The 17,763-nt window shown below is 48.2% G+C and overlaps 2 protein-coding genes across 3 annotated transcripts; one reads left to right on the top strand and one right to left on the bottom strand.

Moving 5' to 3' along the window:
• Positions 1 to 3,953: 3,953 nt before the first annotated feature.
• On the top strand, positions 3,954 to 10,204 carry samd1a (sterile alpha motif domain containing 1a). Of its 2 annotated transcripts, none has more exons than XM_037477580.2 (7): positions 3,954 to 4,580; positions 7,157 to 7,520; positions 7,894 to 8,030; positions 8,135 to 8,195; positions 8,875 to 8,956; positions 9,267 to 9,381; positions 9,969 to 10,204. In XM_037477580.2, exons 1-7 carry the CDS (start codon positions 4,218 to 4,220, stop codon positions 10,113 to 10,115), a joined length of 1,269 nt encoding a protein of 422 aa, XP_037333477.2. In that variant the 5' UTR covers positions 3,954 to 4,217; the 3' UTR covers positions 10,116 to 10,204. The 2 variants fall into 2 exon arrangements, with proteins under 2 accessions (XP_037333477.2, XP_037333476.2); XM_037477579.2 differs by having other exon boundaries at positions 3,956 to 4,580; positions 7,891 to 8,030.
• Positions 10,205 to 11,255: 1,051 nt separating this feature from the next.
• On the bottom strand, positions 11,256 to 16,523 carry tecra (trans-2,3-enoyl-CoA reductase a). Its single transcript, XM_037476510.2, has 11 exons — positions 16,156 to 16,523; positions 15,381 to 15,432; positions 15,225 to 15,269; positions 15,025 to 15,128; positions 13,895 to 14,010; positions 13,582 to 13,687; positions 13,378 to 13,450; positions 13,246 to 13,289; positions 13,092 to 13,149; positions 12,920 to 13,008; positions 11,256 to 12,479 (listed from the first exon to the last, which is right to left on the bottom strand). The coding sequence occupies exons 1-11, from the start codon at positions 16,321 to 16,323 to the stop codon at positions 12,306 to 12,308; spliced, it is 1,029 nt and encodes a 342-aa protein (XP_037332407.2). The 5' UTR covers positions 16,324 to 16,523; the 3' UTR covers positions 11,256 to 12,305.
• Between the last annotated feature and the right edge of the window lie 1,240 nt (positions 16,524 to 17,763).

The following is a 17,763-nucleotide window of genomic DNA, read 5'->3' as shown; positions in this document are numbered from 1 at the left end:
ACTGTTGACTGCATGAGAATACAATTTTCATACAGAATAACGGTACTGTATCCTCCTAAAATCAAATGTAACGGGGTTAAAGCCAGTTCCATCTTGGTGATTTGTATTCCCTTTTAATTTGAAAAAAGGGGAATTCTGATCCAACTAAATCCCATTATAATGGTTGCAACAAAGTATTAAGTTTCATTTGACAAACCGATGTATCAAAGCTTGAGCACATGTTTCATTCTCTACATAATGAGTCCATAGTCAAACCTGATGGGGAACGTAGATCTCTAAACTCCCAGCTTCGCCTCTGGTTCTTTAAATTGAGAGTGTGGCCCACGTATCAAGCAGCTTCAGTTAGCACATCAAAGGCTGTCTCACCCTTTCCAACTCGTGAAATCAAGGGCCACTTGCTTTTCCACGCATTGTGATGCACATGGACCAGAGTGCGCGCGCACGTTCCCGTTCAGGACTGCAGATTCCACCTTAAAAACCTCCTCCCGAGTTAAAACTTTTCGCCGCCACCCCGTCGGTCCACCTTAAGCGCACACGCAAAACGCAAGAGGCGTACAGCGAGGTTTCCGCTTCTCGCTTGTACTCGGACCGCGGCTCACGAAAAAAAAAAACACACCGTGTGCGAGGTTGACGCACTGAGGTTAGTAAAAAAAAAAAACATAACGAGCGACAACGATGTCTGCGGTCGCGAAAAGCTCGGCCGGACTTGGAGAGGATTTGCGGAATGGTCCGGAGGCGACACGGGACCGAGCCCGACCGAACCTGCGCGGAACTGGATGAACTGATCAGGGAACCATCCGTTTTAAAAGTGAATTACAAAGTCGCTTATTTCATACCGAAACGCGGCCACGGTGCAGCGGAGGGGCAGAACAAAAAGACGATGTGACGCTAACGACGGCCGCAAGAAGGAGCGCGGTGGAGCAAACGGGGACAGCGCGTCCGGTCCCGTGGACCCGGACGAGGAGGCGCTGGAGGTAGATGCGATGGTCGAGGTTGGTTAGGGGGGGGGTGTGATTCACACCCTAAACCGCCGCAGACGGGGAGCGGCGGTTGGACGTTGATCGAGCGCCCCAGCGACAGTAGTTAGGTGCGCGTGTGCTCGGGAGTGTCGCGCGCTGCGCCCGTTGAAGAGACGACGACCCCCCCCCCCCCCCCCATTCTCCCCCAGCTACAACCGCAGAGTGAGTGAGGAGGGGTGCACGCACGCAGCCCTGTCCGGAACTCGTCCGTCACACAGCAGAAAGCGCTTTTCGAGCCCCAAAGTCGGCGGTGTTGAACGAGGGGGGAAAAGAAGGGGGGCAGACCCCGCCAAGCTAGCGGCAGAGCGGTCCGCGGAGGTGGAACGATCGGGCTTTCACAATAAGAGCGTCACACTCCGTGTTTAGTCTTGAGCGTTTTATTCTGGAACGGCGTGCCCGGAAATGCATGTTTTCTCTCTCACCGGCTTGTACATGTGAAAGTGAGTGAAGTCCTGGACGACTGTTTGTTATTCAGGACGAGGGTCGTCACCGCAAAATGATGAAATATGCAAGAGCAACGTGAGACCCGAACTAACATGAAGCGACCGCAAACTGGATGTCCTGTCCGATTCGCGTTAAGCCGATATCAAATAGATTTTGTTCTCTAAGGCATGTACCCAGATTTGAACTTGAATATCAAAGGTAGATAGTTGTCTAACCTAATAGTGAATGATGGCTGTGATTCCACTCAAAAACTAAAAACGGTCTTTTCCTGCCCCTCAAGCTGAATGTCCCCACTGATCCAAGCTAAGCTTAGGTGTGACTTAGGTTTGTCTTTAATTCTTCTCTCACTGTAGATTGTGTGAATACTCCATATTTATTGTAAATTCCGTTGTGCACCCATGCTTTTGGGTTTGCAGGCCTACACCTCGATGGTAATCGACACAAACCGTAATGCAGCCGAGGAAGGGGCGGATGAGAGCCAGGACGGGCAGGACGGACCCTCTCCCGGCTGCACCCAGGAAGATGCTGTGCCTCTGTGCGAGTCCCCGGCTCCCCCTCTGGCACTCTGCATGGCTCCTGCCCTGTAGTCTGGGTTTTGCCTCTTTCCAGAAGTTTGGTGAGAGGCCCAGCTCCTTGCCTCCTCCATCCCCAGAGACCTCGCACACAAATACTTGCACTATCATGCTTGGCCGAGGCAGTACCCAGTAATGCAGAAGGACAATATTCACACACAGCGTTATGGAGCACTCCAATATTGTTGCTTGTACTGGTGCACGGTTTTGCACGCTTAGTTTTGCATTGGATTTGAATCCCAGTTGACTCTGGAGAGGCCTAAAAAGAAATCCTTTCCAACATTGGACCCCTCCAGAGAAGGCCACAGAGAGAAGAACCCTCCATACCCACATGGGCAGCGAGGTCTGTAATGAGTGTTGACAGTGAGCAGACTATGGTTAATTGTTGACAACACAGACTCTTAACACAACATGCAGAGTAACACTATAACTTGTGATATAAAACACTTGGTTGCACAATTTGTGTTGATTTCCTTTGCCAATACAAAGTATTTTTCTCATATTCTTGCGTTCTCTTACTAGAAATGAATCCATTAAGTTCATACTTTTTTTTGTTCATGTAGTTGAAAATTGGTTTATTTTTATAAAATCTCTATAGCTGTAGTCAATAGTCAGTTTCCATACTAATTAAGGAACCCTTTCTAAGATTGGACCCTTAATGGCTGCAGAGAGAAGAACCCTCCATACCCACGAGAGCCGTCAGGCGTGTAATGAGTTTTGGCAGTGAGGTTAAATGTTGACAACACAGACCATAAACACAACATGCAGAGCATACAAAACGGAGAAGGGAATCACTTTGTTATTCGTCTTGATTTGTTTTAACATTACAAAATATTTCCTCACATCATATGTTCCCTGACAAGAAATGAGTTCATGCTTTTAAGGGATTTCACGCAGGGAAAGCAAATGACGGCGCATGATCTCTAAATTAGTCCTGCAAGTCTTCAGACATGATCTCTTAATCAGCATGATGAATCGTGTGTTTCAGATGTCTCTTCTCATTACGGGTCCATTGCCATCCAGTGGTTTGTTGGTCTCTCTGTTTGTCGTCACTGCATCATTGTGACGGACTTGATAAAAATTACATAAAGTAATATTTTGCTAAATGTATCATTCCAATAAACTTTTACTTATTAAGAATAATATGTCTCGGGTTATATGTAAGGTATTTTTTCACCCTGCACGATGAGGCTCTTGATTCAACATGGCATATTTAACAATATCTCAGATGGCTTTACAGTCTGTACATATGCAACATCCTCTGTGCCGAAACCCTCACATCGGCACAGAAAAAACACAACAAAACTGAAAACCCCTTTGATGGGGAAGAAACCTGTACGCTACATTCAATTCATATGACAGAAATGATTCAAATATTACGCCAGGTGTATGGCAGGACTACTGCAGGGACAACCACCATCTGACATACCATCCACAGAAAGCTGTGGGGAGTGAAATTACAAAGACTTTAAGAAAGAAGCAAAGTTGGTAATGTTGGTTTATGATGACAGTAACAGTAATGTGATTAATATTCATAATATTGATGATAGCAGCAGCAGTTGTCATATACATATTAACTGATGATAGCATGAGTACACAAATTGTCATACAGAATAACAATACTATGTCCATGTATCTGTAACTGTTGACTGCATGAGAATACAATTTTCATACAGAATAACGGTACTTTATCCTCCTAAAATCAAATGTAACAGGGGTCACAGCCAGTTCCAGTTTGGTGATTTGTATTACCTTTTTGTTTATTGAAAATGGTGGATTTTGATTCAAAATACCATTTGTAGTTCAAATAAATCCCTTTATAACGGTTGCAGCAAAGTATTCAGTTAGCACATCAAAGGCTGTGTCACCCTTTCCAACTCGTGAAATCGAGGGCCACTTGCTTTTCCACGCATTGTGATGCACATGGACCAGAGTGCGCGCGCACGTTCCCGTTCAGGACTGCAGATTCCACCTTAAAAACCTCCTCCCGAGTTAAAACTTTTCGCCGCCACCCCGTCGGTCCACCTTAAGCGCACACGCAAAACGCAAGAGGCGTACAGCGAGGTTTCCGCTTCTCGCTTGTACTCGGACCGCGGCTCACGAAAAAAAAAAACACACCGTGTGCGAGGTTGACGCACTGAGGTAAGAAAAAAAAAGAAGAAAACCACAACGGGCGAGAACGATGTCTGAATCCGAGTACCGCGAGTGGATCCTGGACACCATCGACTCGCTGCGGTCGCGAAAAGCTCGGCCGGACTTGGAGAGGATTTGCCGAATGGTCCGGAGGCGACACGGGTCCGAGCCCGACCGAACCTGCGCAGAACTGGATAAACTGATCCGGGAACAAACCGTGTTAAAAGTTAATTACAAGGGCTCTATTTCATACCGAAACGCGGCCAAGGTGCAGCGGAGGAGCAGAAAAAAAGACGATGTGACGCTAACGACGGCCGCAAGAAGGAGCGCGGTGGAAGAAGCGAGTCACTCGGACCTGAGCAACGGGGACAGCGCGTTCGGTCCCGTGGACCAGGACGAGGAGGACCTGGAGGTACGTGGAGGGTTTGATGCGAAGAGGCGCCGTGTCTACGCGCTCTCCCTCTTTATCTCTTCTTCGTCACGCCGCACATCTTATCACATTAACAGGTGGAGGTGAAAGGCGAGGACGCCGTATTCATTTTTTTTGGGGGGGGGGGCAGTTTTGTGTCTACACACAGGGAGCGGTGTGTGTGTGTGTGTGTGTGTGTGTGGGGGGGTCTATTTGCACCCTACACTGCCGCAGACGGGGAGCGGCGGTTGGACCTCGATCGAGCGCCCCAACGAGGTGGAGACGACAAAAAAAAAAAAACAGAAGGTGCGCGCGTACTCGGGAGCGTCGCGCGCCGCGCCGGTTGAAAAGAAAGAAGAAAAAAAAAAGACTTCAACCGCACAAAGATGAGACGGGAAAAGTTGCCCCGTCCGTCACAACCCGAGCCACCATTATCGGCAGAAGAAAGCGCTTTTCGAGCCCCAAAGTCGGCGGCGTTGAGCAAAAGGGAAGGGAGGGAGGGAGGGAGGGAGGGGGGGGGGGTTGAGGCGGACCCCACCAAGCTAGCAGCAGAGTGGTACACGTAGGCCGGGGGGGCACGACGATTTCGCTTTCAAAATAAAAGCGTCAAACTCCGCTTTTAGTCATGAGCGTTTTATTCTGGAGGCCTTGGCTGGAAATGGGTGCTTTTTCTCTCACTGTCTTGTACATGTGGGAGTGGGTGAAGGTGGTGGTTGGTTGGGGGGGGGGGGGGGGAAAGTCTCAAACATCGCGGATGTAGTAGCCTGATGGGGGGACGTTGGGACAATATGGGGCTGTTGACGAAAACAAGCATCACGGGCCAAATTCCACGTCTCGGGATCATGTCCTGACACACATACCGTCTGCACGTGACGACATGTCACCTCTTCCGGCTGTACTTTACGATATACCCATCACTACGCTTTACATGGGAAAACGGCAACTAATAACCTTTGCATCGCACACAAAGTACTCGTTGAAAAGATGCACTCCGTCCAAATAGGGCGAACTGCGTCTGCATTTCGAGTGACGGACGATTCCCGTCGCAGTGCATGGAGTCGAACCCCTGGGTCCATTGTCGGACACGCAGCCGGGCCCGGTCACGTCTAATGCTTGCGGGGTTCGGCTGTTAATGGCCTCTCGTCCCATGCAGAAATGGCATCCCTTCTCCCGGCCGTGCGACTCTTTGTTATTCCAGACGAGCCCCGTCACCGCAAAGTTATGAAATATGTAAGAGCCGGCAGCAATGTGAGACCCGAACTAACACGAAGCGACCGCTAAACTGTTCGTCCAGCGCTAGCTGGTGGATGTCCTATCCAATTTGGGTTAAGCCGAGATCAAATTGACTTTGTTCTCTGAAAGGCGTCGCTCCCCCGCCCCCGGAATAAAAAAAAAGGGCTTGTAACCCATATTTGTACTCGAATATCAGATGTAGACCGTGACGTGTCCGAAAACGGATTCATGTGCGTTAGTCGCTCGCGTTGCAGATCGTTGACCCGGCGCAAAGTCAAAGTGGACCGGTGAGCGATGTTCGCTGCGGGGATCTGCGCGTCGTGTTAAAGCTCGGGGTTCCCCTCCCCTCTCCTCCCCTCCCCTCCCCGCATCGCCGCCCGGGCCACGCGAAGCGCTCCACAGACACAATGGCGAGCTCTCCACCGCGGCTCGTAACTCCATGCGCACTTTAGAGGGAATTTGAGAGAAAAAAAAAGACGCCTCCCATCGCCCCCCCCCCCTTGCTGTGTGCGTGTGCTTCTCTTTTTTAAAAAGAAATATTAATCAAGAAGGCCCGCAAAGAGCGGGAAGCGGTGAGCACGTCGGACGGTTCCGCGTGAGCCGAGTGCGGTACTCGCGATCCTCGGGGGGGGGGGGGTCACGTTTTCTTTTTCCGTGACCGTGTCTCGCTGAAACTTGTGTGAAATGCGGTGCGATGAGCGAACGCTGTACAATCGGCGCCCCCCCCCGCTTCTTCCTCAGGAGCGGGGCGGGCTTTAGTGCGCTCCCGTGCTCGACTGCTGGCTCTTGAGAGACACGCAGTCGAGCACACAAGGTAATCTCTTCTCCCCCCCAACCCCCCAACCCCCCAACCCCCCACCCGGCCGGGGCTCCGTCGACAACGGCAAACTACTTGTGTGCGATCCCGTCTCATCGCGTTCACGCGCTTGTGATGGCGTGCAAACGGTCGAAGCGCTCCGCTGCGTGCGCAGTGAACGCGCTGCGCCGCGCGGACCGACGCGACCACAACACTCCGAAATGCGATCATTTAGCGCCACAGCGGTCACATTGCGACATCTGTATGAGCGTGCTTTTCATGTGACGCGCTCAGCTTACCCCCCCCCCCTCTCTCTCTCTCTCTCTTCCAGTAAGCATTGCAGGCGTCGCCAGCTTTTTAAGTTGTTGTCTAATAATGATCGTTAATCATACCTAATAGTGCATGATGAGTGTGATTCCACTCAGGTAAATGTGTCTTTTCCTGCCCCTTTTCTAATTTGACTCCCACAGTACATTTTATGGATTCTATATATATATATATATATTGGTTGTTTGAATTCCGTTTTGCACCTATGCTTTTGGGTTTGCAGGCCGACACCTCGATGGTAATTGACACAGACAGTAACGCGGACGAGGAAGGGGCGGATGAGAGCCGGGACGGGCACGACGGACCCTCGCCCGGCCGCACGCTCGAAGATGCCGCCGCCCCCGCCGCCGCGCCCTGTGCCTCTGTGCGAGCCATCTCCGCCCCCTGCTCCCCCTCCGGCGCGCGGCACGGCCCCGGCTGCAGCAGCCCCGGCTCCGGTCCGGATGGTGCCTCTTTCCAGAAGGTTGGTGAGAGGCCCAGCTCCTTGCCCCCCTCCAGCCCCGGAGCCCTCGCACACAATGACTGGCCCTATCATTCTGCTGTCTGCTCAGTCGACCGTCAGCACCCAGGAATGCAGGGGGACAAAGGTATTCACAAGGCAAAGTCTAATACGCGCAACCCCGCATTATGGAGCGCTCAAATATTTTGGCATGTACTGTTGCACGGGTTTCAGTTTTGCATTGATATGAACCCCCGGAGGAAGCTGGATGGGGGAGATGGTTGTTGACAGCAGAAAGGATTGGGTTTTTTTTCAGGCCTAACGGTTTAGCAATGTCCTCCTACAATTAAAAGTGCAGTCCTCCATTTGTACAGAACAGCTAAAGAAGCAAACGCCTTAAAGAGCTTTCAGCTGCAGTGGTTTTTAATTTGCTCTACATATCGCCAAGAATGAAATCTGGTGTGACCGTATGGATTACCAGCAGCATGTCATGTAAACGGTTCACTCTCTGCCGGCAGCAGCCACGAAGCCTGAGAGCCACTCTGCCACCACCAGCCCCTGCGCTTCAAAGAACCAGGTGAAGAAAGACGACGCGGGCAAGCTGGTGGACAGCAGCCTTTTGCCTGACCAGTTGGTACCCGACTACGCTGCAGGGCTGGTAATGTACATTTTTGTATGTCTCCTGCTCCTTTGATCCCTCTGCTTCACACCCGACATTTTCACCGAGTCTGAATTTTGTGGCCTGTTTTGTTTGGGCAACAGGATGAGAGCAAGAATGCGTGTGAAGGAAGACCACAGGGACTGTCCCTGCCATCTGACAACTGTGAGTAGCATAGGCTCCTTGCTTCTAAAGCCGCCGAGCACACTTTCTAAGCTTTGCAGCGAACAAATTGATCACTAGTTTCGCTTTCTCGTTGTGGAAAAGTTTTTTATTTTTTTTGAAAACACACACCGTCGCATGTTGAAGGAGTTAGGGAATGACAGCTTAGTTTTCACATACCATACATACCGTTTACCCTTTTCGCCAATTTCTCTTGTGTTTGCCTCAAGCGCTTTGAAAGCTTCACAAACTAGTCCGTCAACACGTCATTGTGGGTGGTGTTCTCTTTGACACACGCAATACACAAACCAGCTGTCCTTCTGAAATACGGACCATGTGACCATGTAATAACCAGAGAGCCTGCAGAGAGTTTCCAAAAGCCGTCTTTTAATGGCGGTTTGTGTAATAGCGTGTGCTTACAGGTGGTTCTTAATAATTCATTATGTGTGTTTTTGTAAGCCGTCCAATGTAAAAAAACAACAACATTCGGACAAACCTGATAAAAAACGTAGTAAGGGGGTTGGGTCTGCCCATAGTTTCATTATTTGTGAATAATCTAAAAGGTCTCTATGTGAAATTATTGCAAGTGCCGATTATTTAGACCATTAATTATTAAATGTGTTTTTATTCGGTCAACATTTGATTAAGATTTTTAATAATTATTTTTCCCTTTTGTTCGCAGGTACATTAAAGAATGACAAAGATATTTCCTCCTTCATTGTCGCCGAACACAGTCTTCTGAACGGTGATAAAGGGGATGAAGTGTGAGTACCATGTTATTATTAATCACATTATCTACCAGAAATGCCTTCAGCTAATCCCAAATATTCAGTCCTCCCCCCTTTCTGTTGACGGTTGAAATAATTTGACTTTTGTTTCCCATTGCTTTGAATAATAGATTTCCTGTATCATTTATGAGGCACAAACTCATGGTAATAATCACTAAAAAGGCCTGAAAAAACAACAAAAACAAACTAAAGGGAGTCAAAACCTGCTGAAGAACCCCCCCCCCCCCTCCTACCCTCCTCCCACGTGCTCCTGGCTCTAACTCCTTTCTGTCTGATCTTCCTCCAGCTCTGTGAAGACGGAGAACACGAGCCAGAACCTGATGCTCTGGTCTGTGGCAGATGTGGCCAGTTACTTCTCAGCGGCAGGCTTTCCAGAGCAGGCTGTGGCGTTCCGCTCACAGGTCAGTGCACCACCTCAGAGCGGCCTCAGGGGGCGCTCCACGCCCCCACGGGAAACCAAACTGGCAGCGGCAGCCACAGCGTCTGTAGAGGCGGGTAATGTTAAACGGCTTCGTAGGGTCGTGACTCAATCCTGTTTTCTCGGTCAGTAGACTCAGGGGAGATCAGCTGAGGGGAAAAAAGATATTACTTGTCCAATACTTTCATGTTCGGGCAGATCACTTACGTCACTCCACCTGTACTTTATGACAACTAACTAAGAGACGGCTGGAGAGAGAACAGGACGCGCAACATGTGAATCAACTCTCAACTACATCAGCATTTTTATTCTATCATTTGATTTGTTTCAGGGAATATAAAAGTATCGGTTGAAATGCCGACGACCCCCGTATTAAGAACCTTGTAGTGCTTAATAGTGCGCCCTGGGCCCAGTATCCAGTTATTTGTGTACACCAACCTGCGTGATAACCTCTAGCTCATTTAACTTTCCACATGGTGTGTCCTGGGGGCCAACTCCGAAGGACATTGATTAGTTCGATCGGGAGATGTTGGGCACCATGGCTGATGCTACCTGACTTCTCCCCAACAGGAAATTGATGGGAAGTCCCTTCTCCTCATGCAGCGCAGCGACGTGTTGACTGGTTTGTCCATCCGTCTCGGCCCCGCCCTCAAAATCTACGAGCGCCACGTGAAGGTGCTTCAGAGGACCCACTTCCTGGAATGCGAAGACATCTGAGGCGGCGCGACCTCTTGCACGACACACACAGACTACGCTGCATGCAGTGCCCTCTCCCACCGAGATGCTGCCCAGCCACCTTCATATACAGGGTGGACAGCGGGTGGAGGGGGGGGGGCGGGGGGAGGGGGCAAAGCTGTGGTGGAATTAACTTTCACTGTGAGAATGACCAGAAACTGAAGAAGAATCAAACAGTCATCCTACCTCTCATCGTGGTCTTGGCTTTTCAAATGTTTGTCATCTCATCGCCGTTGGGTTGAACGGACCTCGGGGGGGACAGAGCGGTACTTTCGGAGGGAGCAACTGAAGGGGGGGGGGGGGGGGGTGGGCAAGCCTCTGCACCACGGGAACATTTACCCGAGGAGACCCTGCTCTGCGCGGCGTTGTGTCGCCGACGAAGTGTGCGCGCAGGAAAATGGCGGTTTGACTTTGGCTCCAAAATAAACCCCCCCCACCCTGCACCCTCGCTCCCTCAATCACGGGACCTCTTTGTCAATCAGGCGGAGGAACGCAAAGCCCATCTGTTGGTTTTCTGTGTATTGTGTTCAACTGAAATTCATCAAAGTGCTGGGGGGAGCCTGACCTTCTACATATCTGCATCACGGGTCTTGATTCCAGACTTATCGTGCCACCAAAAGCTGCTGAGGTTTTATTATGACTCTGTAACGCGGGCCGCCAATATGACGCGCCGCCACCTGCTGGTAAGGCAATATGTTGTTCTCTTCTTTCTTGTAATCTTATTCAGATCTGACTGCGGTCCAACTTAATACGGCTGCGTTTTGGGAAAAAATAGCTGGTCGATGTGGATGGGAAAATGTTAACACATACTCTTTGGGGAAGGTTTGTTGTAATACTGAATATTTTACTTTTAAATTGAATACAGCTGCTGGGTGTCTGCTACATAGCAAATATCTCGATCAAATGCAATATTTAATGTCGTTCATTTTTCATTTGTCCAGTGTTTGTTTTTAATGTAAACCAGCCTCTTGAATTGTAACATTCCATATGATGTAGTTTACATCTCCAACATATCTGTAGCATTGACGCTTCTTCCAGAGTCACAAATAAAGCTCATGTCTCTCTGTTTAGTCATTTTATTTTCTGTTTATTGATTTGTTGTATTAATAACGACTAAAATCATTGTTTCCTTGAGAGGGTCTTTAATCAAAAGATTGTAAACAAACTTTTCACCGCAGGTAAAAGTCTGGTTGCCATTGAATACTCTCCTTAACCGAAACTTGTAGCAGGACCTTTAGTCAAATGAAATAAAATGTATTTAATTTGAAGGTTCAGCCATGAGAAGTGTTCTATATATTCAGCCCATTCGGTGAAAATGGAATAGCAAAATATAATTTGTCCTCATCAAATCCTACCAACAAAGTTCCAGGTCGTCTTTGTTTCTGCACAACTAGTACACAAATGAAATAAAGGGTCTGCACAATGCACAAAACTTACTAAATATGAGACACCAGGAAACTGGCTCTTTTTCAGTTAAACTCTTTATGCACCATCATCATCTTTTCTAGTAAGAGGTATATTTTTGTAAGTGTTCATGCCGTTCGCAGTGTTTTTTTTCTTCTTAATTATTTGTTATTCCTATCCTGGAAATACACTTTTGATCCATGTACAGACAAAAAGAAAATATTTTTCCTCGCCCTGGGCTGTAGCTTAAATGTCACTTGCATCGTTAGAGCACCGCATGAGGCCACAAAGTTGTCAGCTCCAGGCTGCACACTAGTTTGGCAATGCAGATTAGCCTCTTGGTTGCACGGCTCTGTGGGAAACCACTCATCGCGTTGCCAAAGACCACAGAAAGTAATCCGTGAACATAATGTGAAACTAAGTGCCACTCTCAATGCAACAGGAAAGCAAAAATACATAGTGGCACAAGTGATTTTCAAAATGTAGCAAAATATTTGTTTCATCCTCTGGCTTTTCAAGATAACATACAACATTATATTAAGACTTTGCTGTATTTAACTCACATTGCTTGCACCTGTCCAACAATCCTTGCTATGGAGTTTCATGTAAAAAAAAAAAAAATGTACATGGAGTCCATATGACCAAAATCCTGTCGACCTCAGCACACTTTCTGACATCCAGTGTGTAAAAGGTCCTTTTAAAAAAAAAAAGACCTGCTCAGTGAGAGGGAAGAATGTAGGTACACAACGTTGTTTCGTCTGCAAGGCTCTAAAGGATGAAGGGCAGGATGGAGGAGCGCAGGGTGGGGTAATCTCTGAACTCCTTTAAGTAGCTGTAGTGTTTGCCTTTGGCCCACACTGTCATCTGGATGAAGGCCACAAGAGTGAAGAAAGCCACAGGCACACACTGCGTCATCACTGTAAAGCCGATCCAGGAGCCCACCTGAGGGCAGGAGGTTTGCACACAGACAAAAATGAACACAATGCACTTGATTTAGGCTGCATGTGTGGAACGTAACCAGTAGGTGGCAGCATTAGCCCATCATGTGACCATGAAATATGAGTACTGTTTACTGCTGCTGTGTTGCACACATTAAATATTACTCTCCGTGTTAAAATATGCAGGGTCACTTGATACAAAATAATAAAAAAACTGATAACAGACACGAAACCCTTGAAGGTTAGCTTCTTATTGATAAAAGAGTAGAAAACATATATTATTACATTAATAAATCAGAATTTGTCTGGTCTATTTTAGGACTAAAGGAAGGTGCCAATATGAACAAGTGAATAGTTACCAAACTTGTGCTTTTTAGTATAACATTTCCCTTTTTGTTGAGTATTTCCCAATCTCGGAAAAGAGTGGATTTCGGATCTGCTTACCTCATATGTGTAGTTCGGACAAGACACGAGCCAAAACATCCACGTGAAGGGATTTTTTGTCGGATAAGGAATCTTCTTGGTTTTTGAACCTGAGATGAGAACAATTAAAACACCGCATTGCCCCTTCTGTTCACAAAGAAATGAAACGCTATACATGACATGCCAGGCTCACCTGGTGGTTTTAGGTTACGAAGTGCAATGTGGATGGAAAAATTCCCAATTTGACAGAACTGCAGGAACAAAGACCCCCACAGATGATCATCCACATAACAACAGTTTGTTGGGTTTGATGTCAGATTCCTTCACGGCGCCGTAAAAATACATACCAAGAAAATGTAAAGTCCTGTATTCACCTGCATCTGTCCGTAATCTGTCGACGTGTGTCAGAAAAATGGATTAAAGTGGAAGTCGACTACATGTGATGAGTTGAAGGGAGAATCGCACAGGTCTAAACTTACATGGTGTGGTATAGAGGGGGTGGTTTATGTAGTACGCCATCCAAGCTGCAGAGCACCAGTAATAGCCACAGTTCTGAAATACAAAAGAGGACTATAATAAGTCACAATAAGGCTCCACGCACATTCGGAGCAGATTTCGGACGACAGCACAAAATAACTAATAATAATATAGATAACAACAACAATGCTGTGTATCATTTTCACCTTGAATATGTTTTTGAGTGGCATGGTCCCATGGGAGATGCGATGGACAAACATTGTCTCCAGGATCCTCTTGATGTAGTGAAAGGAGTGACATATGCAGGCCAAGCTGCAACAGGACACACACACACATACTTACATATTTAGCTGTGATTAATGCAGTTTCTCGCTAGTGTGCATAACACTTGGCCCTGACTCAATGTCGCCACAGAGAGATGCCTCACTAGTGTTTGCCATGTTGAGGGGGCATCTGTGCAAAGCCCCGGACAATGCAACAGACTCCTGAAAAATAACAAAACAGAAAGCTGACACTCACTGCACGACCCAGTGCTTGCTGCTGGTGAAGTCGTATTTCGGAGAGTAGATGAAGGGAAGGTGGAAGTAGAACATTAGGTAGATGACCAGGGGGCCTACGCACTCTGTCAGGAACACCTGAGGTTAGCAAAGGAGAAGACAGAAAAGCTTTCATTTGAGTTTTTCAGATGCATGAGAAATATGCAACACAAAAAAAGCAAAACCACACAAAAGTCCTGGATGAATGCAAAAAAACCAGCTAACCTGCTGTTAGCTAAGAACTTAGTCAGTCTCTGCCTCCTCTACGGACCTGCCTCTCAGAATCCGTCAAACAAACACAACAGTCCATCCAGTTTTACAACCAATCGAGCGTGACAATAAAAATGTTCAACATGTGCCCACTGAGCCAATTAGACACGGAGGCCGCTTGCTACAGCAGCACAAATCACATGATCAAGCGCATAGCAGCACAGCTGACGGTGAAATCGATCCCTGAGCCAAGCACCTCCTTCCCAAAAGGCAACTGTTGCTCTCTGCTGGGGGCACTTCACGCTCCCGCACCCATGGGGGGGGGCTACCGCCTGCATGCAGCCTGCCAGGTTGCAGGGGGTAGTAGAGTTGGTAAGGACAGGGAACGTACAGACTTGGTGGGCAAGGGTGAGTGAAGAGCCCCCCCCCCCCCCCCCCCCCCGTTAAAGGCAAGTGGGAGGTCAAGGGGATAAACACCTTGGGGAGAAATGGGGTTGTGAGATTATATGTCCCAGGACAAAGGACGGCCGAGCGAAAAACCAACCGCAGGAAATCACCTCTATCTGTCAGCGTAGATTGATATTTGTATTCATGAGTTATTGAGTGGGTGTGAGAGAGTGTGTGTTTATATTTAATGTACCAGAATCTTCAAAGGCCATGCCAGAGGTTTTGCATTTTTAAGCCTATTAAGTCCGAATGGTGTATATTTAACAGACCATTACGCAGAGCAAGCCTCGAGCAAGTAAGTTGATTAAAAGCAAGGTTGCATTCCTGAGCCAAAATCACATCCAGAAAGCAAGTATGCAAACATAGACTTAAGAAGAACCATGTGAAGTAAATAATCAAACGCATTCAAGAGGTTGCTGTTCAGAGTGACATGCAAACATGTGTGCGTGGGCTCACCGTTCCCCATGTGAGCTGCGGTCCCAGATCCCTGAAGTAGAAGCTGGCTGTGGTTCCGACAGGGAGTGTCTGCAGGATTTCTTCATCCCTGAGACACTTTGCCTCTAAATAACATGACAGCGGGGGATGAGTCACGTAATAACACCTATCAATCAACAGCATTAATGCAGTTTTTGTTATTTTTTTAAAAGCAGACGCACTTGGATCCAAACGCAGGGATTGTCTGGCCGGGTACCACTTTGGATCTGTTGAAATGGAGAAGAACTTTACTCTTGGCATGCTCGAGCGATGACCTATTCGAAACTAGGGTGGAGACGGATGGATCATTCAAGTTGAGTTGTCTCGGACTCACTCACATGATTTGTGAACTAAAGCTTTGATATCCAAAACAGTGGCCGTTGGCTCCACCTGCAGTCAACACACAGAAATAATAAACCATAAGGTATTATCATCGGCCACTTTAGCGAGTGCCGACTTCCGTGTTGACATTGAAAAGCATGTAACACAGGGAGACAGGGACCTCAGATCTGTATAACCACCTTCACTCCTGAGGTTTCCCTTGGCCACTTTCATAAGCGATGTGACCCCATTTTCTTTCTGACACGACTCTGCACATTTACACAGCTGCTTAATCATGTGCGAGCGCCCGCCTGCATGTTGGCCGCGTCTCGATGAGGAGTGAAATCTCCTCGCTTACTGGAGACAGAGCTGATAATCGGCGATGCACTTGACAAGGGCCCGATGTGAAGGAGACTATTGTGTGCAGGATGACCCGTCTGCCCACAGGGAACGACGCCGTGGTTCTTTTAAGACAAACACGTTTCCCTTTTTGACTTCCCGGCAAAGTGATCATGGAGTGTGGGCCCCGTGCTACTTTTAGAACAGGCGTGGGATGTTTAAATCACAGAACTTTAAAAGGAAAGCGCCGGGAGGTGACAAACTGTACTAAATGATCGTAAACCCCATGACGTGCGAGTTCTCGGGTTCTCGTTGTGCCTTTTTCTATTTCGGACCTAAACATGTGTGATCACCGTGCACCAGTCGGTTAAAGTATGATCCACCTCCCAAAATCATTATGCGCGACATCAAATCCGGGCGTAATCGGAAACCCTCCATCGTCCACTAACTCACTTTATCCAGCAGCAGCAGTTTCTCCTTGGTCTTTAAATCCACGATCTCCACCTCAAAGTAAACAATCCTTTTGGCCTTTTTGGGAGGTTTGGGCTTGGGCCTCGACGACGACTTCTTCTCAGCCTCTGCTCCATTTACACTCTTTGCCTCCAAGGCGAGTACATCCATGGTGCTGTTTAATCCGCAACCTCAGTAGCCGGGCGAAACGAAATAATCTGTGATGCGTCCAATCCCGCTGGCTGTCCTCTGCTGCCTCCCAGCTCCCCCCTTGACACAACTGTCAGCCCAACTCACACGTGTCTTCTATGGTGCCTTTCAGGCTCTCTGAATAGCCCTGCACCTCCGGAAGAAGTATGTGAGACCATAAACACCACCCCACCCCCCCACCCCCCACTCCCTCCTCCCACAGATGGACAAGCTGTATGTGACAGAATGGAGTGAAATAAAGTGAGAAGAAGTGGAAGGAGAGCCGGTTTCAAGAACACGAAATGAACCTGCTCCTCATCTGAATAGCAGTCGCTTCATGATCCACGCCCCCCCCCCCCCCTCCCCCTCGCTTCACGCCACAAAACGCATTGAAGACGAAACCGGAGAGCCCCCCCAAGACATAATCCACAGCGCGCCATTTGCAAAGGCTAAATATAAGTCTCCTGATCTGCTCTGCAGCAGCTTGGTAACCTTGGGCGGCCGCACGCAGGCCCTGCCCAGCGACAGATGCCAATGTGCCCCCATCAGGCCTATGAGACACATCTCCTGCCCGCTGCGCTCCTCGCTTGGTCCAACGGCGACGAGCCCCCCCCCCCCGTTAAAAGGCTGATCCGTGGGATGAAAGGCAACACTTGACCCCAACCACCTCCCCCCCCACCACCTGTGTGGCTGATATTCTTTTCTCTGTCTGACCTCCGTGACAAAGACAGACGGGTTTATTTCCGGGCCTTCCGCCAAATGAGGTGGCGTCCTTTCGTTCCAAAACACTTGAAGGAGGTCCGTAGTGGGGAGAGAGGGCCAAAAAGATGCTGGTCGCGAGGAGATCAAAGATGCCTTTTTCGTCGAACAGGGTCAAGTGATCGTCCCACATAGCCAACTATATATCTATATTCTGTGGTCTATTTATAATAAGCAGGAGCAGTCCGGCCAGCAGCGAGCAGCCGTATCACGGACGCATTCCAAGACCCTTTTTGAGCCTTACGTGGGAAAAATACCCCCCGTTATAAACCTCATTTATTTTCACGTCGACGAACAGAAGGACGGAAGTGTATAACAGGCCTGACTTATTTTTCAAAGGCAACAACGCTTGACAGGCGTGAGAGGAATGGTGTGACATGGGACTCCATGGGATCGCTTGTCCTCGGAGCGTCGCTCATTTTTACTCTCTTGTTGCAACATTTTCACATTCAAAATACAGACTTATTTCTAATGTAATGCAAGATTTGACGTGACAGGAAGAGACCAAATGAATGGCGGAAGATTTGGATGTCTTTGGACTCTATCTCTCTAAATTTGATTTGGGAATATATTCTAAGTTAAGACTTGAGCTGGTGGACATGTCTGGGATAAAAGTTTTTATTTTACATATGCGCCTTTTAGAGTCCACAGTTTGGAGTGATT

This window comes from Pungitius pungitius, chromosome 12 (genome assembly GCF_949316345.1).
Source record: "Pungitius pungitius chromosome 12, fPunPun2.1, whole genome shotgun sequence".
In the NCBI taxonomy this organism is placed as follows: domain Eukaryota; kingdom Metazoa; phylum Chordata; class Actinopteri; order Perciformes; family Gasterosteidae; genus Pungitius; species Pungitius pungitius.
The sequence above is the reverse complement of the archived record's forward strand: the minus strand, read 5'-3'. Positions and strand labels throughout refer to the sequence as shown.